Genomic DNA, 20,772 nt, shown 5'->3' with positions numbered 1-20,772 from the left:
TAGCATAACGTTATAAGATGTTCCATTCTCTCATTGAGTTCGATGGTACAACCGTTTGTGTTTTGTCTGGGATATATATGAGATTAAAAGTAGTTTAGAGGTAGATTATATTTGTCGTTTTAAAAAATAATAATAATAACAAGCTAAATGACATTTTAAAATTTAAACCGAATTAAGGTACCAAAACAAGACAAATCAAAAAGTTAAGTGATTAATTTTGAACTTAGCCCCTAATATGAATCTAAAATGTAGTATACTAATATCCCTCTAAAATATGTTTTGTTAAAAAAAAATAGTATGAGTCAAGTATTGGGAGTTAGTTTTTTTTTTTTAATTATTTTTATTTTTTTTATTTTTCATACTATAATTCGGTTGCCCATTTTTACCCCCATGTATGGCATGTCATCTAAATGAGATATATTAAAGTCCAAAAATACAATTAATTTGGTCAAAATGTCAACACACACTCGCCACCGGTTTGATGAGCCTTTTGCGGAGCTACTCCTCTAGTCTGATAACAAAAAGCATTTTCTTAATATATGTACAAATATCTCATTAATGTCGTAAACGATGAAAGTGTCCAAATTGAGCACGTTTATCACAAAACGACAATGTTTATCCATAAAAACACGTGCAAACCGCGACAGGCACTCTCAGACCTCAGTACATCATTAAATCGAGCCCCCGACGTTTTCTTTGCTCCTACTGCGTCGGCCGATCAATACCAGTTAAGAGGTATGATTTCAACTGTTAGTGGATCTTCGTTTTTAGGGTTTTCGACATCAAAGTTGTTAGTTACTTATTGCACCATATCCCAATTAATAATCCAAAGCTTCTTCAACTTCGATTCATTGTTTTTTTATCATACTTTCTTTAAACAATGATCAATGCTTGAACATGTTAAGCCCTCAATAAACAAACTTATATACCCTAATTCTTGACAGTTGACACATGGCCATGGGTGAGGAGGAACCAGTTAATCTGAATGAATATCAACAACTGGCAAGACAAGCGCTTCCAAAGATGTATTACGACTACTTTACTGGGGGATCAGAGGATCAACACACACTCAGAGAAAATACCGCAGCATTTAAGCGGATCACGTAATAGTTAATATGTTTATCTTCTTTATCATCATCATCTATCTCTGTTTTTTCACAACACTTGATCGATCATCAGTTTTCGGCCAAGAATTCTTGTGGACGTGAGCAAAATAGATATGTCAACCACCATATTAGGTTACAAAACTTCAGCACCCATTATGATTGCCCCAACAGCTATGCATAAATTAGCACATCCTCAAGGTACTTAATTCTCTATACAATCATATAACAGTATTCAAGATTTTCGTTTTATCCATCTTATAATATGTATTCTCCAGGAGAGGTCTTGACAGCAAAAGCAGCAGGAGCTTGTAATGTCATAATGGTATATAATTCCTACACTACTGCTTCTGCATCTCTCAATTAATTGCTTTACTTACTTTTTTTGAATTCTTCTTTTATACTAAGTTTCTGTTTTAGGGGTTATCTTTCATGTCTACGTGCACAATTGAAGAGGTTGCTTCTAGTTGCAATGCTGTTCGATTCTTTCAGTTATATGTATGTATCTCATCTTCATCACTTCTTCACTGTTGCATCCCACACCACATGAACCTTCAAATTTTCCGTCTGAAAATGTTTTCAATCTGTTTTTAGGTTTACAAGAGACGCGAGATATCTGCTTTGATGGTGAAAAGAGCAGAAGCAAATGGATTCAAGGCTATTCTTCTTACTGCTGATACTCCTAAACTTGGTCGTAGGGAAGCAGACATAAAAAACAAGTAAAATTCATCCCAAATTACTATTCTCTTCTTCTTTTTATTTCTATGTAAAAAATTGATCTTGTTGTGTAGAATGATTGCACCCCAGTTGAAGAATTTTGAAGGTCTTGTGTCAACCAAAGTAGAAGATGTAAGTGAAATCACTAATCTTTTTATTCTTCTTTTTTGGGTGTATATATATACCTTATCTTTATATGTGTTGCAGGATGAAGGTTCAAATCTTGAAGCTTTTGCAGCCAGGAGCTTCGACCCTTCTTTTTCTTGGAAGGTTTTGTTTGATTAAAATTAAAACGACACAAAATTCAATCTCTTGTTCGTATAATGAACTTGCAAGCATAAAGATCCATGAGTTTGTAAAATAATATGTTTTTTTGCAGGACATTGCTTGGTTAAGGTCGATTACAAAATTGCCAATTTTGATAAAGGGTGTATTGACCCGTGAAGATGGTATTTAATTAAGGCCATGAGGAGTTTGTTATTAACTTATTATTATTATTTTTTTGAAAATGGTGTTTATGTGTAGATATAGTCTTAGGTTTCTGAATGTTGGATCTTGGCAGCCATTAAAGCTATGGAAGTAGGAGTTGAAGGAATCATAGTCTCGAATCATGGTGCTCGCCAGCTAGATTATGTTCCAGCCACCATTGATGCTTTAGAAGAGGTGATTAATGATTAATTGATTGTTCATATCCAAATGCATTGCAAACATTAACAATTTATAAAAGAAAATCACCGGTTTTTCCTTTTTCGTAGGTGGTTCTTGCAGTTAAAGGACGTATACCAGTGATCTTTGATGGAGGAATAAGGCGAGGAACAGATGTATTCAAGGCTTTAGCTCTTGGTGCACAGGCTGTTATGGTAATTTTTGAATTGATGATGATGATGATGTTGTTGAATGTTGATATGGAATTTTTTGCAGATAGGGCGTCCAGTTGTATATGGGTTAGCAGCAAAGGGGGAGTATGGAGTAAGAAGAGTGATTGAAATGTTGAAAGATGAACTTGAGTTGACCATGGCTCTTTCTGGGTGTCCCACTCTTACTCATATTACCAGGAACCATGTCAGAACAGAGCTTGATCATCGCCATTGTAGACTTTAGTATCAGAATATCAGATGGTTTTAAGAAGTAAGTATTTCAGAATGTTGTATTATTAGATGAATAAAGTTGTAAGCATTCAAGTCCATTAAAAACTTTCCAGTTGTGTGTTCATGTGTAAACATTGTCTTGGGTTATAAACAGTGGTATGGATTCTTATTTCGGTCTTTTTGTATAAATCGCATGAAATTACAACCAGATTGGATCAAACTCTATTTTTGTTTCCATTGCGTATACTTTGTTTTAAATATGGATGACTAGGACAAACAACGATCACAAAGATCAACAAGGATCACTAAGATCAATAAAGGGTCGTTAAGATCAGATGACTGGATCACTCACATCAACTTTACGAATCATGTGCCCATCAACATGTTTGCAAGGTCCATCCATAAGCATGTTAGCTTAATAGTCACCGGGACAAACAAGTCAAACATACAAAATGTTGGGGTATGAAGTCTTGTCCAACGTGGAGGGCTTGATGCTCATGAAAGATGCCCGCGGATGATGCTTAAGGAAGATTTTCATGCGATGATGGAAGATGCTCGCACAGGCTGACTCAGACATATTTGGAGTCCGGGGCTAAAACAAGATAAAGGGCCCCTGAATATACCACAAGCTCATGACCTTTAAATAGCTAAATTTTGTATAAGATTATTGTTGATATGCGAGCGAAGTATTTAAGTTATTTAACGAACTAAACTACATTTTTTATTTAGAAGAAACAAATTTATTTATAAACGAATTAATAAATTAAATTTAAATAAAGTAAATTTCTTTGCTAAGAAATTGTTTAGATGCGAGGTTGTTAACTTTTCACCTAATTTATATATAAATGTGTAACATCCCAAAAATCATAAGTAAAAATTTTGTTTTTAGTTCAACCAAAACCATCAAATATTCATGTCAAATCATCATAAGTATGTCAATGTGGAAATAGTTATCAGAGTACAATCCAAAATCATAAAATACTAGACACGGGTGGGCACGCTGGGATCAAGCCGGATCCTTCCCCATTGAACCGGAAATACCTGAAACATAATCTTAAACCATAAGCACAAAGCTTAGTGAGTTCCCCAAAATACCACATACCATACATACAATGGACCGACCCGACAGATCTGTCAGCAATATGCCATGGGCCCCACCCAACACATTTATCAATCCCTTCTTGGCATCATGCCCCTCCATGTATACATACAAATACATACAATGCATGCAAGAGTCACACAGACAACTAGCATCCGATAAACATAAATCACTGGGCCGACATTGGTGCTTTCGACCCGCAAATACTATGAGAAGATTCACCTTCATCTGCTGATAAACAATCACACACACAAGTTACTGCTACGATGACTCCTCAAACTGAACACTTTCAAACTAACCCTAATTACTATTTAGGGTAATAACCCACAAATAAAGGTCCAAACCATAATCCATCATACTAAGAGTAGAATACCATTTTACCCTTCTCATACTTGGCCCAACCATTATTGCCCAAAACCCAATATGACCCAAGGCCCAAAAATGACCCAAAAGCCCTTCTGGTGAGTACACCAAGCGTACTACCCTATTACGCCCATCGTACTAGACTTAACATATAAGGAAATCGGGGGCTCAATATGTTATGTTGAGCGTACCTAGAGGATACGCCCATCGTACTCCCCTGATGCCCAAAAGTTCATATTAAGCACTTAATACCTAACGTCTAGATGTATAAATCATAGATCTAGCTCTTGAGAATGTCTTAACTGATAAAGTCGTCAACTTAATGCCTTTGCATAGCTCAAAGAGGTCCAAAATCAAACTCTAACTCCCTAACTTCACATTATGAACAACAATTCATGCATGGTTGAATCAAAGCCATCAAGATACGATTTTTATGCTCAAGGGACCTCAGAAACATCAAGAAATGTTAACCCAAACGTATGGAGTAGCTTTTACTCATAAGAATCAACCCAAGGGACCAAAATATGCCAAAACCCTAAGTAAAACTAGATCTAGGCAATGAACCATAAAGGTTGAGACTTTATACCTTCAGAAGGATGATCAAGATGAATAAATTCAGGATCCACAAGCTCCAAGCCAATCAACACTTATTTAATGAGTTTATTCTTATTCAATAAGCACCAAAAACACACCAAATCACTAAAAACCTCAAGGATCTCACAAATGAGGGCTAGGGTTTCGAGGGGACTGCTTTGGGACAGTGGATGCTGGTGATGAGAGAGGCCTTGAGGTCATAAGGTGTTTAAATAGGTTCCAAACCCTAAATTTTATGGTTTTGCATTTTGCATGAGTACGCTAAGCGTACTCATACGTACGCCCATAATAAGTGAAAGAACCCGTGATCTCATTAAATTAGTAACGCCCAACATAACTATCAATTACGCTTAGCGTAACGGCCTTTAATTTAATAAAAAAATATTTAAAACTTGAGAAATTCACCTGGGAACCGGGCGTTACAATTCTCCTCCACTTGAATCAGACTTCGTCCTTGAAATCTGCCGACGCAAATAACTCTGGGTAATTCTCCCTCATGTCTTCCTCAGGCTCCTATGTCCACTCTGAACCCTTCCGGTGCTGCCATTGAACCTTCACTAGACCCACAACTTTGTTTCACAAATTCTTTGTCTTCTTGTCTAGAATCACAATCGGTCTCTCTATGTAATTCAGGTGCTTATCAACCTGGATATCCATCATCAACCAAGCACTTTCACAGCTGAGAGACATGAAAAGTGTTCATTGATTACTGGGAGTCGAAAAAGTTGACGGTGAAGAACTGATATTATTCGTCAAGAAGAATGATGGTTCACACCAGATGTGCATTGATTACCAGGAGTTGAACAAGTTGACGGTGAATAACCGTTATCCTCTTCCACGGATTGATGACCTCTTCGATCAATTACAGGATGCATCTTGGTTCTCCAAGATCGATTTGAGGTCAGGATATCATCAGGTGAGGGTTAGAGAGGAGGATTTGGAGAAGATCGCATTTCAGACTCGTTATGGTCATTACGAATTCATGGTGATGCCATTTGGGATCACTAATGCGCCTACGGTGTATATGGATTTGATGAATCGGGTGCGCTGGCCGATGCTCGATCGATCAATTATTGTGTTCATTGATGATATCTTGGTGTATTCCAAGACTAGGGAGCATCACGACGAGCACCTTCGAGAGCTTCTTGGGGTTTTGAGGAGAGAACGACTATATGCCAAGTTCTCAAAGTGTGATTTTTTGTTACGAGATGCTCAGTTCTTAGGGCACCTCGTTAATCAGGATGAGATTTTGGTCGATCCGGCCAAAATCGAGGCGGTTATGCAGTGGGAGGTCCCAAAATCTCATTCGAAGATCAGGAGCTTCTTGGGTTTAGCAGGGTATTATCATATATTTATCCAGGAATTCTCCAAGATTGTAGTACCCCTCACTCTTCTGAAGAGGAAGGGCGTGGATTTCCTATGGGGGCTTGAGCAGCAGGATGCATTTAAGACACTGAGGCAGAAGTTGTGTAAGGCACCAATGTTGACCCTCCCTAAGGGTGTTGAGGACTTTGTGGTATTTTCGGCAATAAGTGAAAATTGACAAAAGAAGAGAAGATTTTTACTTTTTAGATATGTTTTAGGTTATACATGGAGTTTAATCATGTTATAACTTTTTTATAGTTGAAAGAATCATGAAGCTCTTGAGTTGGAGCTTTTAATTGTTTTGGGTATAATGAAGAAATGATAGTGTAATGTTTGATTTGGATTTATGTGTAATTTTCATTTATGTTTAATCATGTTGTAACTTTTTTATAGTTGAAAGAATCATGAAGCTTTTGAGCTGGAGCTTTTAATTGTTTTGGGTATAATGAAGAAATGATAGTGTAATGTTTGATTTGGATTTATGTGTAATTTTCATTTATGTTTAATCTGGATTTTATACGGTGTTTGTATATTTTATTTATAATTATTCAAGAAGTTGATTTGGTTATTTTATAAACAAAAAGATAAAATTCAACAAAAAATAACACAGAAGGGTAAAATGGTCATTTTTATAATTCAGAAGTGTAATTCAGAGGTTCCAACTAAACAACATTTAAATATTTAGATCTTAAAAATTAAGACCCTATTAGAAATTCAAACATCTTAAAAATTCAGCTCTTAAAAATTTAAATTCTGCCAAACAACCCCTAAATGTTTAATTAGATGTCTTGACACTTACCTTAAGTATTTACCTTATCTCTTGATGACCTAGACACATTATTCCTTACATAGCATCACTTTAAGTCTTGCCCCATACTTGCCTCTCTCTCTCTCTCTCTCTCTCTCTATATATATATATATATATATATATATATATATATATATATATATATATATATATATATATATATATATCAAAGTAGTTTTTATGTATTGTCATTTAAATGTTATATATGATTGATTTATTTATTAACATTTGGGTATTTTCTTATTATGCCTCATAATAATCTATTTTATATTTTCATCAAATAAATACAAGATTGATCCCAAGGTATAGTTTTATGATATTTAACCGCTCGAAAAATACCCTTAACAATTTTCCGTTGTTTTGGTTCGTAATGTATTAAAATTTCGATTTCTTACAACTATTGAATACGAGTTCTTAGATAAAATTTAAATTACTCATCAATCAGAGATGCGTATTCAATACGCATTCAAATGACATTATTTAATAAATTTCACAAACCATTTTTAGTTTGGAATAATAGGTTGTAACAGAATTTATCATTAGTTACTAGTTTTATTTTCATTTATGATAAAAATACTCATATTGCTTAAAAATCAAAATTCATAACTTTGCCAATTTATACAAATTGTTACGATGTGTTTTATATGTTTTTGAAGAAGCAAATTACATGAACTAGGAAGCTAGGAAGTCAGGCTTACATAAAAACGGAATAAAGTGCAAAAAGAAAACTTAACCATAAAAAGAAATCTACCCATTATTGAATAACCAAGTCAAATAACTAAACTGGGAAATAAAGTCAATGGCATAAAAGTAGAATGGATAGAAATGTACGTAATGAACCAACCACGTGACAGGTGTTGTACTTTATTACATCTCATGCAATGTCAAGTGTAAACGATGAAAGTGTTTATACATAAAAACGACAATGTTTATCCATAAAAACACGTGCAATCAGTGTCCGCGACAGGCAGTCTCCGACCTCAGTACATCATTAAATCGAGACCCAGACATTTTTCTTTACTCGTCCTGTGTCGGCCGATCACTACCAGTTAAAAGGTATGATTTCAACTGTCAGTGGATCAAAATTGTTAGTTACTTATTGCACCATGAATGCATATCCCAATTAATAACCCAAAGCTTCCTCAGCTTCGATTCACTGTTTTTTTTATCATACTTTCTATAAACAATGATCATTTTGCTAATTAATGCTTGAACATGTTAAGCACTCAATAAACAAACTTATATACCCTAATTCCTGACAGTTGACACATGGCCATGGGTGAGGAGGAACCAGTTAATCTGAATGAATATCAACAACTGGCAAGACAAGCGCTTCCAAAGATGTATTACGACTACTTTACTGGGGGATCAGAGGATCAACACACACTCAGAGAAAATACCGCAGCATTTAAGCAGATCACGTAATAGTTAATATGTTTATCTTCTTTATCATCATCATCTATCTCTGTTTTTTCACAACACTTGATCGATCATCAGTTTTCGGCCAAGAATTCTTGTGGACGTGAGCAAAATAGATATGTCAACCACCATATTAGGTTACAAAACTTCAGCACCCATTATGATTGCCCCAACAGCTATGCATAAATTAGCACATCCTCAAGGTACTTAATTCTCTATACAATCATATAACAGTATTCAGGATTTTCGTTCTATTGATCTTATAATATGTATTTTTCAGGAGAAGCCTTGACAGCAAGAGCAGCGGGAGCATGTAATGTCATAATGGTATTTAATCACTACACTGCTGCTTCTGCCTCTCTCAATTAATTGCTTTACTTGCTTTTTTTTTTTTTTTTTTTTTTATTTTTTTTTTATTTCTTTTTTTATACTAATTTTCTGTTTTAGGGGTTATCTTTCATGTCTATGTGCACAATTGAGGAGGTTGCTTCTAGTTGCAATGCTGTTCGATTCTTTCAGTTATATGTATGTATCTCATCTTCATGACTTCATTGTTGCATCCCAATTCCCACATGAAGCTTCATTTTTCCTTCTGAAAAAGTTTCCTATTCGTTGCTAGATTTACAAGAGACGCGAGATATCTGCTTTGATGGTGAAAAGAGCGGAAGCAAATGGATTCAAGGCTATTCTTCTTACTGTTGACACTCCTAAACTTGGTCGTAGGGAAGCAGACATAAAAAACAAGTAAAATTCATCCCAAATTACTATTTTTTTTGGGAAATCTGCGAAAAACTCCCAATATTTTAGGTCAGTTTACGATTTAGTCCCAAATTAAATTTTGTTTATAAAAAAGGACAGATTACCGGCTAAAACTTCGGATTAACCCTTCGTGGCCGGTTTCACAGATTTAGCCGGTATCTCGTCTTTTTTCGTTAATTAATCCAAATTTTGGGGCTTTTTCATTAATTAATCAAAATTTTAGGGTTTTTTCATTAATTATTACCAATAAACCAAAATATTTGGACTTTTCTGAAGGTTACATTTAAACTAATATATATTATATGATCTAATTTAATATATACTATTCCATGTCTTATTTCTTATCCTCTTCTAGGCTTACCGTGTGTTTTTATCAGTGTCGTCAAACCCAACAACAAAAATTTCACTCACAAGCCTCGTTAACTCCATCAATTTTCCAAAATTATTCATTTACAACTCTATGATCATCTTTCAATCTCCAAATAAAGAACGGAGAAATCCTTTGTTGATTACGTGGATGTCCCTATTACCTAACCATGACTTAAACCGTGGTTCCAACACTTAGATGTTCCTATTACCTAACCATGACTTGAACTCATACACTAATGGCGTTGTCCATAGTGTTGTTAACAATAGAAGACGAATCTCACATGTTCAACCACTGATACATTGGCTCAAGTCTTACTTGACCCTTGTTTCCTTACAACACTATAGAAGCCCCAACGTAAGATGAATCCCACATGGTTCATCATTTATTGGTTTTTTTTTGTCAAAAAGTAAAGCATTTTGGAAGCCCCAAATAGACTAAAACGTAATAATGACAATTATTGTAATATCACACCAATTGTTATTATGACTTAAACGTAACATCACAACAATTGTCATTATTACATTTTAGTCTATTTGGGGTTTCGAGAATGCATTAGTTTTTGGCAAGACAAAAACCAATAAATGATGAACTTTTTGATAAAGATCGGAACACAATCTTATTGATGGATCCAAGATCTCCTTCTCGTCCCAAGCCTTTTTCTCCTCAATCTTCTTCCAAAAAAAGCACTACAATATGCAATATTAGCCCCTCTTTCTCTCCTACAAGAATATAGCTCAATTAGGGTTTCTTTCAGAGTGTTAAGATGATAAGGGAGGTGGAAAGCCTTAAGGTCCTTTAAATATGACGCAAACCCTGAAAATTAGGGTTTTCACACTCAGCTCCTACTCGTCGAGTAGACTCTATAAATTACGCGACCATTAACACTCTCTACTCGGCGAGTTGGAACCTCCAACTTGTCAAGTTGATCAGACAACAAGAATATAAATTAATTAAATATTATACCTGGGAGTCGGGATGTTACACCTATTATAAGGAAACAAGGGTCAAGTAAGACTTGAGCCAAGGTATCAATGGTTAAACCATGTGGGATTCGTATTTTGTTGTTAACAAAACTATGAACAATGCCATTAGTGTATGGGTTCGAAATAAGGTTCGAGTCATGGTTAGGTAAAAGGAACATCTGAGTGTTGGAACCGTAGCTCGTAGGTATACTAAATTAATATTTTAATAGTTTATGATGAATAGCTTGTTGACATTTTTTTTACAATTAGAGTTAACATTCTTCATGGTTTTCAGTACATAATATTGAGTTGATTTTTTTACCTATGTTGAGTTTTTTAAGCTTAATGGTTCATTCTTCATGGTTTTCAAGCCCTATTGTAAGGAAATAAGGGTCATGTAAGACTTGAACCAAGGTATCAGTGGTTAAACCATGTGGGATTCGTATTTTGTTGTGAACAACACAATGGACAATGCGAATAGTGTATGGGTTCGAAATAGGATTCAAGTCATGGTTAGGTAATAGGAACATCCAAGTGTTGGAACCACGGTTTAAGTCATGGTTAGGTAATAGGGACATCCACGTAATCAACAAGGATTTTCTCCGTTCTTTATTTGGAGATTGAAAGATGATCATAGAGTTATGAATGGATAATTTTGAAAAATTAATGGAGTTAACGAGGCTTGTGAGTGAGATTTTTGTTGTTGGGTTTAACGACACCGATAAAAACACACGGTGAGTCTAGAAGAACATAAGAAAAAGGACATGGAATAGTACATATTAAATTAGATCATATAATGTATATTAGTTTAAATGTAATCTTCAGAAAAGTTCAAATATTTTGGTTTATTGGTAATAAATAATGAAAAAACCTAAAATTTTGATTAATTAATGAAAAAGCCCCAAAATTTGGATTAATTAACGAAAAAAGACGAGATACCGGCTAAATTTGTGAAACCGGCCATAAAGGGTTAATCCGAAGTTTTAGCCGGTAATCTGTCCTTTTTTGTAAACAAAATTTAATTTGGGACTAAATCGTAAACTGGCCTAAAATATTAGGACTTTTTCGCAGATTTCCCTTTTTTTTCTTCTTTTTTTTTTCTATGAAAAAATTTGAGCTTGTTTTGTAGAATGATTGCACCCGGGTTGAAGAATTTTGAAGGTCTTTTGTCAACCAAAGTAGAAGATGCAAGTGAAATCACTAATCTTTTTATTCTTCTTTTTTGGGTATATATATATATATATATATATATATATATATATATATATATATATATATATATATATATATATATATATATATATATATATATATATATATATACCTTATCTTTATATGTGTTGCAGGATGAAGGTTCAAATCTTGAAGTTTTGGCAGCCAGGAGCCTTGACCCTTCTTTTTCTTGGAAGGTTTTGTTTGATTAATGAACTTGGAAGCATAAAGATCTATGAGTTTGTAAGATAATATGTTTTTTTTTTGCAGGACATTGCTTGGTTAAGGTCGATTACAAAATTGCCAATTTTGATAAAAGGTGTATTGACCCGTGAAGATGGTAATTAAGGCCATGAGGAGTTTGTTATTATTATTATTATTATTGAAAATGGTGTTGATGTGTAGATATATTCTTAGGTTTCTGAATGTTGGGTTTTGGCAGCAATTAAAGCTATGGAAGTAGGAGTTGAAGGAATCATAGTCTCGAATCATGGTGCTCGCCAGCTAGATTTTGTTCCAGCCGCCATTGATGCTCTGGAAGAGGTGATTAATGATTAATTGATTGTTCATATCCAAATGCATTGAAAATGTTAACAATTTATAAAAGAAAATCACAGGTTTTTCCTTTTTCGTAGGTGGTCCTTGCAGTTAAAGGACGAATACCAGTGCTGTTTGATGGAGGAATAAGGCGAGGAACAGATGTATTCAAGGCTTTAGCTCTTGGTGCACAGGCTGTTATGGTAATTTTGAATTATAAATTGGAGGGAAATGATTAAATTACTGATGATGATGTTGAATGTTGATATTGAATTATTTGCAGATTGGGCGTCCAGTTATTTATGGGTTAGCAGCAAAGGGGGAGTATGGAGTAAGAAGAGTGATTGAGATGTTGAAGGATGAACTTGAGTTGACAATGGCTCTTTCTGGGTGTCCCACTCTTACTCATATTACCAGGAACCATGTCAGAACAGAGCTTGATCATCGCCATTGTAGACTTTAGTATCAGAATATCAGATGGTTTTAAGAAGTAAGTATTTCACAATGATGTATTATTTGACGAATAAATCTGTAAGCATTCTTGTCCATTAAAAACTCGTCATTGTATGTTCATGTGTAAACATTCCCTTGGGTTATAAATGTTGGTGTGCATTCTTTTTTTTTTTTTTTTTTTTTGTATAGATCACATGAAATTACAACAGGATCCGATCAAACTCTATTTTGTTTCCACTGTATGTATGGATCGCTAGGATCAACAATCACCACAAGGATCAACAAGGCTCACTAAGATCAAATGGTTGGGTCACTAAGATCGACTTTAGGAATCAAGTGCCCATCAACATCCATATGAAACCATGGAGTGGGTTTTCAAGGTCCATCCATATATGCATACTAAATTAGAGGGTGTTTGGGATTGTTTTTAAAATAACTTTTTGATTTTTTTTTTTTTGTCAAGAATTAAAAAAATGGTTTTTCAAAAGTTAAGAAATTGTATCTTTTTGTGGTTTTTGGCCTTTTAAAAAGTAAAATGCATTCAAAAGTCAAAAAATATGGTCTTAGTGAAAATTAAAAACAATTTTTAACTTTTACTCTTAAAAGAATTTTATAAAAAGAACTTTTGAGTTTAAAAAGTAATCCCAAAATAGTCACTAAGACAAGTAAGTGGCGCAGACAAAATGGGATTAAATCCCTATAAAAGCCCGACACACACTCAAGTCAACCTCATTCTAAGTTTAAGTGAACTATGTTTGATAAATACTTATGCTATCCACATACAAACAAGAGTACTAGATGTATATTCAAACCGTTTATTTGTCAAAAACAGCGATAGGGACATGTATTTGGTATTTACTCACCTTTGTGTGATGAAGTATATATATATATATATATATATATATATATATATATATATATATATATATATATATATATATATATATATATATATATATATATATATATATATATAAGCGCTTAATGATCCTTATGTAACATCCCAGGTGGTACTAATAGGAAAAAAAATGGGTTGTGGAGGCTTTATGTTGATTACATGAAGTTGAATAAAAAGTCATCAAATAAGGGTCTATAAGGAGGATGTTTACAAGATTGCATTCATAATGGAAACTATGAGTTTTTGGTAATGCCTTTGGGCTTGACTAATGTCCCAGATTCTTTTCAAGCACGAATGAACCACATATTCAAGTTATTAGTGAGGAAATGTGTATTACCGTCTATAATGGCATCTTTATTGATAGTCAAACCTTGTAAGAACATTTGAATCATTTATAAGACCGGAGGGTGTGGGTGGGAAACTTCCCTCACTTTTTTTGGGCCACAACATATTTTCACTCGTTTTTTTTTCCCTCACCTAAACCCAAGGAATTGATGGGAAGCTTCCCTCACTATTTGTTTTTTTATTTATTTAAATAAAATTAATTGATTTTAATGATAATTGGAATATAAAATTATAGTGTCTATTTTGTAATGTTAGAAAACTATTTTTGTGAAGAGAACTCAGAACTGGGGTGTATTCTGCCATAAGACCAAAACATAGGGGCCAAATATGTCATTTTCGGAAACTTCTTCCTTCTTCGATAAACCTACAAACTCAAAAAAAAAAAAAAAAAAAAACAAAAAACAAAAACAGACAAATTACAGCAAATCACAAGAAGAGAGAGTGCGGCAATCCCTCCCCCCACCTCCTATCCCGCACCACCGGTGCTCCTCCGAGCAGGAATGGCTCCCACGCCTCCTTCCCGCTCCACTTCGTCCGGCCTAAGTTGTATTTGTATGCACCTAACATACTTATTTTGCCAAAAGAGGTAAACATGTTTTTGCTGTTTGATTTTGTATCTGATGACTTGACTAACGGATAACAGTACAAAATGACTATATTACTCTCAAACAACAATTTTTATAATTATTTCTTTATGATTTACCATTCACATTGACGATAATCTACATCTAGAAAAATTAATTAAGCTAGTAATAATCCTAAATGCTCATCTTATGGAACTCTCGTACATAAACATAACATCTTGAATTATCCAAACAAAAAAATAAATAAATAGCAGGTTGAGGCGTATTCCCAAAATAATTCTCCATTATATAAATATAATTAATATATATATACCCATCCATCCCAATTACAGCACAACACTAATTTAACATGAGAACCTAATTAACGTGAGTACTAGAAACACAAAGTTAGCTACTCTTGTTGACAGCCTGCATCTCCATTGGTGAATTAGTGATACTACCAACAGACCCCATTGTCTGTGAGCTCAACTGTGGGCTTGCAGGACAATTACCCTCCTGACCACCTCCACCTCCACCTCCACTCATTGTCATTGGAGGGTGGATCCCACCTGAACTCAGCTGTGGACTCATCGGAGTCCGCTGACTCATCTGCTGTGGACTCGCCTGTTGCTGCTGTCCCACTCCCATCCCTGGTGACCCCACTTGCTGCTGAGGTGGCGAAAGTACCGCCTGTAACGGTGATGTTGACTCTTGCTGCTGCTGCTGCTGTTGCTGAGCTGGCATTTGCTGCATCTGTTGCGTCATTTGTTGTTGCTGTTGCTGTTGCTGTTGCTGTTGTTGAACATTCAACTGTTGTTGTTGCTGTTGCTGCTGTTGTTGATTCATGTACACATTCATCCCTGACATCAGCTTTGGTGGGGCCATAGCGGTTCGTTGCATCGGGTTCATGGTGTTAGCAGCACGGTTCATAGTGGGACCCAGCATCGAGTAGTTACTCGACCCTGGATGGACCTGTCGGTTCCCACCAGGCAATCCAGTGATATTACTATTTTGCCCTCCACCCGCACCCAACAGGTTCCTACTATGTGCCATTCTCAGCTTCGTTGTCATGATGGCAGCCTGAGCGGGCGTTATCATTCCATTCCGAAGTTGCTGACTAATCACATTACTAAAACTTGAAGCCTGACTCATATTAATCGGGTTTTGTCCCATTCCCGAAATTGCCCCTGTCATTGGCGGGGTCCCACCACGACCCATCACATTCCCCATCCCTTGAAGCCCCACCATGTTGTTTCCGCCCGTTCCCGTTCCCATTCCGGTGTTTCCAAGTCCCATCATCAGCTTCCTTTGCTGCATCTGAGGCTGTTGTTGTTGTTGTTGTTGTTGTTGCTGTTGCTGTTGCTGTTGTTGTTGCTGTAGAAGCTGAATTTGGAGTGGTGTTGCTTTGTTAAGCATGTGACCTAACTGTTGCATGTTTGAATTCTGTCCCATTGCGTTTAAATGTGATAATGGATTTGATGCAAGCATCATGGCAGATGATCTTTGTAACTGCTGTTGCATTAGCTGATTCTGTTGTTGTTGGAAAGAGGGTTGTGATTCCGATTGAAGAGGTCTTGATTGTGGCAACATTCCACCTTGAGGAGGGTGCATCCTGCCACCTGTCATGTTCTGTTGTGATTGGTTCATTGACATTGACACGTTATCTGTTGATGCTTTTGCAACTTCATTAACGGAAACTGATTCCGGGATTTGTTGCATTTCACCACCTGCTGCATTATTATTATTATTATTATTATTATTATTATTATTATTAGATTGTTCAACGGATGATCGAACAGTGTTTGTTGGTTTTGGTTGTAAATGATCGGCTTCCACTTGATAACCTTCACGCACTATCTGTATACACACATATAAAATCTTTCATATACAAGAAACCTGAAAAAAAAACAATTTTTAAATTTGTAAATTTTATTTCAAAACACATACCAGCGTGCAGAATTGGGATGCAAGCAAGTCTGCAAAATGCTGTAACATCAAATCAAACAACAAGTCAGAAACATATAACATATAATAACACTATCAAAAAAAGTTTCAAAAATAAAAAAGAAGATGGAAACTAACAGTATTTGGAAGAGTAGGAAGACATTCTTCTGCTCCCAAATAATCACAATCATCCATTTCACCATAATGCATTGCTACACTGCCATCATCACGTTTCTCTGACAAAATCAATCTGGTTCTTGACTTTGGCACTAGTGAATATCCATTTCCTGGAAAGGGAAGGGCAAAACGGTAAATACTAAATACTAAATACAAAAGCAATCAATCAAGATTTTCATATATTAAACTCCAAAAAACAAACCTTGAAGTACACGTTCAGTCTGGAGAAAGTTCAAAACCCTAGTCTTGCAAACATTCATGCTCCCTCCAGCAAGTGATTTAGACAGAGGCATTTTACAGGCTTCATCTTTGGGATTCTCAGTATTGTGATCATTGAATAAGTGATGATTGAGTTGTTGAGTGGGAAAAGCAGTTGACTTTTTGTACTCATCAACCTTATTCTTTTTGTTATTGAGTTGATATCTGAGAGTCAACATTTCAATTTTGGAGAATCGATCACGCATGCTTTTATCAGCTTCCTTTCCAACAAGAGGACTGGAGGCATTAAAGGGCCCACTCACAACACTAGCAGGAGATGCAACCCCACTCATGGCAGGGGTTTTAGGGAGGGAGTTTGACCTCCTGGATGCCATTTGAGCATTAGAGGTCAAAGATCCTGCCACTGTAGGAAGGGAATTAACTGCTGATTTTTCTCTTTGTGAAGCTGCTGTTGGAGGTACACCATACTGGCCACCCAGAGACCCACTTGAAAATTCCCCTGATTTTGATGACAGGGGAGATTGAGGTAAAGTTCCGGAAGAAACACGTGGACTTTGAACGGTTTTTCTTCTTTGGAAATTTTCTTCCTTTCTTGAATTATCAAGTGAATTTCCAAGATTGTTCCATTGAGTTGGTGGGAAACTTGATCTTGCAAACTGTTGAGGAGGCATCTCATACTTGGGTTTATCAGACTCAAGTGGTTCTTGTTTCAGATTGTATCTCATTCCAGGCTGACCCATTGTAAACGGGTCCTGATTGAACCCTCCATCAAACATTGGTTGCGGATACTTTTGGATTCCAGGGTTATTAGGTAACTGAATCCCTCTCCCTTGTTGTTGTTGTTGTTGTTGCATGATTGAATTTTTCCACTGGGATTCTGGAACATTGAATCCATCCATGTGTGATCCGGTTATCTGTTGCTGTTGACTACCATCAAGACCCATGGGATTTGACCTAGCTCTTTTCAAACTAGCCATAGGGGACAGCTGTCCACCATCTTGGTTTTCCCTCTTCCCAGACATATTTGGATTCATATTGTCCCCATATGAATTCATCATCTCCTGCCCAGGAGAAGCTCCTGCTGCACTGAACATAGGATTTCCAGCACCAATTTGATATTTTGATTGATACGACAATGAAGGAGATGCTGATGTCATCATATTGTTTGGACCCATGTTTTGGGTAGTCAGATTCACAAGATCAGATATTTGTCCAGAATTTGAGTTTTCTGGGATTCTGTCCATGCAGACCTTCTTTCCTTGGATTTGGTTGTCAGATCCAGAAACAGCTCCTGCCATCTGTCTCAATCTCTTTCTTCGAAGATCCGGTATATTCAAGTTCAGCTGAAATAAGGTAGGTGAGCCTTCTAGAAGCATTATCAAGACTTTATAATTTATACTTTCATACCACTTACCTTTGCAGAAGTTGGACTTTTACAGAGTCTTTCTAGGTTAGGAGTCGGATCAAGATTCAGCTTTGGTTGTAAGGCTTTTAGTATACGTGCTTCGGCTTCCATTAAATCACCATAAGTCCAAGAACTATCAGAAATTAAAGGAATGTCCTTCACAACATTCTCCAATGACATTTTAAGGCGTAGTTTTCTAGTTAAAGGAGACATGTCTGCAGACGAACCATTAACTCCTGCTTCAAAACCACAATTCCTGTAATCACGCACCTACAGTATAATATAGATTAATATTTGGTATATCACTATATGTCTAAAGCTTTAGTTTTAAGTAATTTATTTGGTTTACTTACCTCACATACAACTGCTCCTTTATAAAACTTGCATGGTATATCATCCAAGAAATCTGCAGGTAACAGGCCACGCTCTATAGCCTTGATATACAAAAAGTAAAAACAAGTGGTTAAAGGAATACTTGTTCATAGATCACTCAATTGAACATATTTGGATACAATCATGGACATTATTAATACTAACCAAGAATAGGCTTTCTGATGTGCGATCATATGGGTGCAAAAATTTTGGATCATCTTGTACAGTGGCTTGATGCCCAATACGGTTCTGTAAGTGTGTGGAAAGACAGAGTTAGCTAGGGTAAACTTGTCTTTTTAAATGAATGTAGAAGGCTGACATGATGTGTAACAAACCTCAGAGGGGTTTCCAATTGAATATCCATCTGGGAAGAGGTTTATGATGAAAGAAATTTCTGCATCTGACAAACATTAAAAGAAAAATGAAAAGTTAGCAATTGCAGGAAACTGAAGAATAGAAGTAAATGTTCATTTAGGAAGATACCTGAAATTTCAGCATCGTCATTGTTATCCTCAGTGACATTAACCTATACATATATCAACATACATTATTGAACATAAATATTTAGCAACATAAACCGATCAAGAGCTTACTGGGTTGGCATATGACCAAGTATAGTAGTTACAGTATGCAAAAAATTAATAAGAGTTAGCTTGATGGAATAAGCTGAACTAATAGCAGTTGACCCTAATCCAGCCTTTCCTCCATTCCATATAAATGGGCTTATATTATGAAGATTTAGATTGTCCCGAAAGAACAAATAAACTGAGTTTTTTAAAAGTCTTAAAAGAACATATTTACAATGTTTCAGGAGTTCCCCAATTCTTCTGCGTTCATTACGAAATCAACTCTGATTCTATACTTTTCCCCCAAAGTTCAAAAATCATCGGTTTTGTTAGAAAATAATTAGTGTTGTCGCTTCGTTACAAAATAATTTCGATTTGGAGAAATTTATACATCAGATTTGATTTAAGATTTCTTAGAATCAATTAGTTTGGGATTGAGAGATTTCAGTTTAACACAACAGAGCTACAAGTCAATTTGCATAGATGAATATGAGATTTAACCTATTTACGAAACAATTAGAAAGCTAAATACTTGAAATTGAACGGAAATTAAGAGTACAACATACCGATGGTTTTGTAGCAGCAATAACTGACAGGTTTTTGGGAATTTCAGGAGGAGCGTCGACGTCGCCAACTGTAGGCGTTTCAGGTTTAGGTTTGGGGCGACAACCTCTCTTCGAAACCTTGAAAGAAACCCTCATCGTCATTCAAAATTGGGGAATGAATTTTACTTCTCAGAGCAGATCGGAGTGGTTCCACAAATGAATCCGATAAACCCCAACAAGGGGTTTGGAATTACATTGGCATTACAACAAGATCGCCATAGACAGAGCTCCGTAAGAAAAACAGTGATTGTTGATTTAATATGAGAAAGAGCGATTTGGGAATTTAACAAAAGAGAGATGCTTGTATTATATATAGCGCGGAGGGTGGGGGGCAATTGACTTGCTTTTGCTTCTTAGCTCCGGCCTCCGAGGGCTCCGTTTGGCGGCACTTTGGTCGCTGCAAATGTCTACTCGAAAGCTCGACTTGTTGAAGATTTCGATTGGATGCGTCTCATAAGGAACGTTTCTATTGGTAATTTCTTTTCTAATTTCGGAAGTTATCTATTATGAGGTTTATAAGTTGGTTTTTTTTTGTCTGAACATTTTTTAGGCCTTTATTTATTTATTTATTTATTTTGTGCTGGATTCTAATTTAGACATTAGAGTGGTAGGTGTGGGCCGGGGTTATTGAGAAAAAGATAAAAAAAAAAAAATAAAAAAAAAAAAAAAGAAGGTGTTATGGAATGTAACGGTGTTAACGGGAAGCAACATGCATACGTATAACATCTAATAACGGGAAAAAAGAGCGGTATTTGCGTGTTATAACGCCTCTTGGGGCGTTGCCCATACCCAACGACTTAGTTTTGTATTCATGTTGTTCATCTTCAAA

The 20,772-nt window shown here is 35.7% G+C and overlaps 3 protein-coding genes across 6 annotated transcripts; 2 read left to right on the top strand and 1 right to left on the bottom strand.

The window, feature by feature from the left end:
* Window positions 1–622: 622 nt before the first annotated feature.
* Window positions 623–3,128, top strand: LOC145054527 (peroxisomal (S)-2-hydroxyacid oxidase GLO4-like). Its single transcript, XM_079002750.1, has 12 exons — window positions 623–735; window positions 945–1,103; window positions 1,180–1,304; window positions 1,382–1,428; window positions 1,524–1,601; window positions 1,698–1,822; window positions 1,895–1,952; window positions 2,028–2,090; window positions 2,200–2,269; window positions 2,383–2,483; window positions 2,576–2,680; window positions 2,742–3,128. Exons 2-12 carry the CDS (start codon window positions 952–954, stop codon window positions 2,919–2,921), a joined length of 1,104 nt encoding a protein of 367 aa, XP_078858876.1. The 5' UTR covers window positions 623–735; window positions 945–951; the 3' UTR covers window positions 2,922–3,128.
* LOC145054526 (peroxisomal (S)-2-hydroxyacid oxidase GLO4-like) lies at window positions 680–14,153 on the top strand. Of its 4 annotated transcripts, XM_079002748.1 has the most exons (13): window positions 8,087–8,193; window positions 8,400–8,558; window positions 8,635–8,759; window positions 8,837–8,883; window positions 9,004–9,081; window positions 9,176–9,300; window positions 11,777–11,873; window positions 11,994–12,056; window positions 12,130–12,199; window positions 12,302–12,402; window positions 12,495–12,599; window positions 12,680–12,886; window positions 13,857–14,153. In XM_079002748.1, the coding sequence occupies exons 2-12, from the start codon at window positions 8,407–8,409 to the stop codon at window positions 12,857–12,859; spliced, it is 1,143 nt and encodes a 380-aa protein (XP_078858874.1). In that variant the 5' UTR covers window positions 8,087–8,193; window positions 8,400–8,406; the 3' UTR covers window positions 12,860–12,886; window positions 13,857–14,153. The 4 variants fall into 4 exon arrangements, with proteins under 4 accessions (XP_078858873.1, XP_078858874.1, XP_078858875.1 ...); XM_079002747.1 differs by lacking the exons at window positions 8,087–8,193; window positions 13,857–14,153 and adding an exon at window positions 680–735 and having other exon boundaries at window positions 12,680–13,020; XM_079002749.1 differs by lacking the exon at window positions 13,857–14,153 and having other exon boundaries at window positions 11,777–11,834; window positions 12,680–13,020.
* Window positions 14,154–14,939: 786 nt separating this feature from the next.
* Window positions 14,940–20,426, bottom strand: LOC145054525 (nuclear receptor coactivator). The gene is made up of 10 exons (XM_079002745.1): window positions 19,905–20,426; window positions 19,256–19,298; window positions 19,108–19,172; window positions 18,938–19,021; window positions 18,754–18,834; window positions 18,410–18,670; window positions 16,979–18,338; window positions 16,738–16,886; window positions 16,603–16,641; window positions 14,940–16,512 (listed from the first exon to the last, which is right to left on the bottom strand). Exons 1-10 carry the CDS (start codon window positions 20,043–20,045, stop codon window positions 15,064–15,066), a joined length of 3,672 nt encoding a protein of 1,223 aa, XP_078858871.1. The 5' UTR covers window positions 20,046–20,426; the 3' UTR covers window positions 14,940–15,063.
* Window positions 20,427–20,772: the final 346 nt, after the last annotated feature.

Source organism: Lactuca serriola, chromosome 5, assembly GCF_051521515.1.
Source record: "Lactuca serriola cultivar US96UC23 chromosome 5, Lser_US96UC23_V15, whole genome shotgun sequence".
In the NCBI taxonomy this organism is placed as follows: Eukaryota; Viridiplantae; Streptophyta; class Magnoliopsida; order Asterales; family Asteraceae; genus Lactuca; species Lactuca serriola.
Note: the sequence above shows the minus strand (reverse complement) of the source record. Positions and strands in the feature narration are given on the sequence as shown.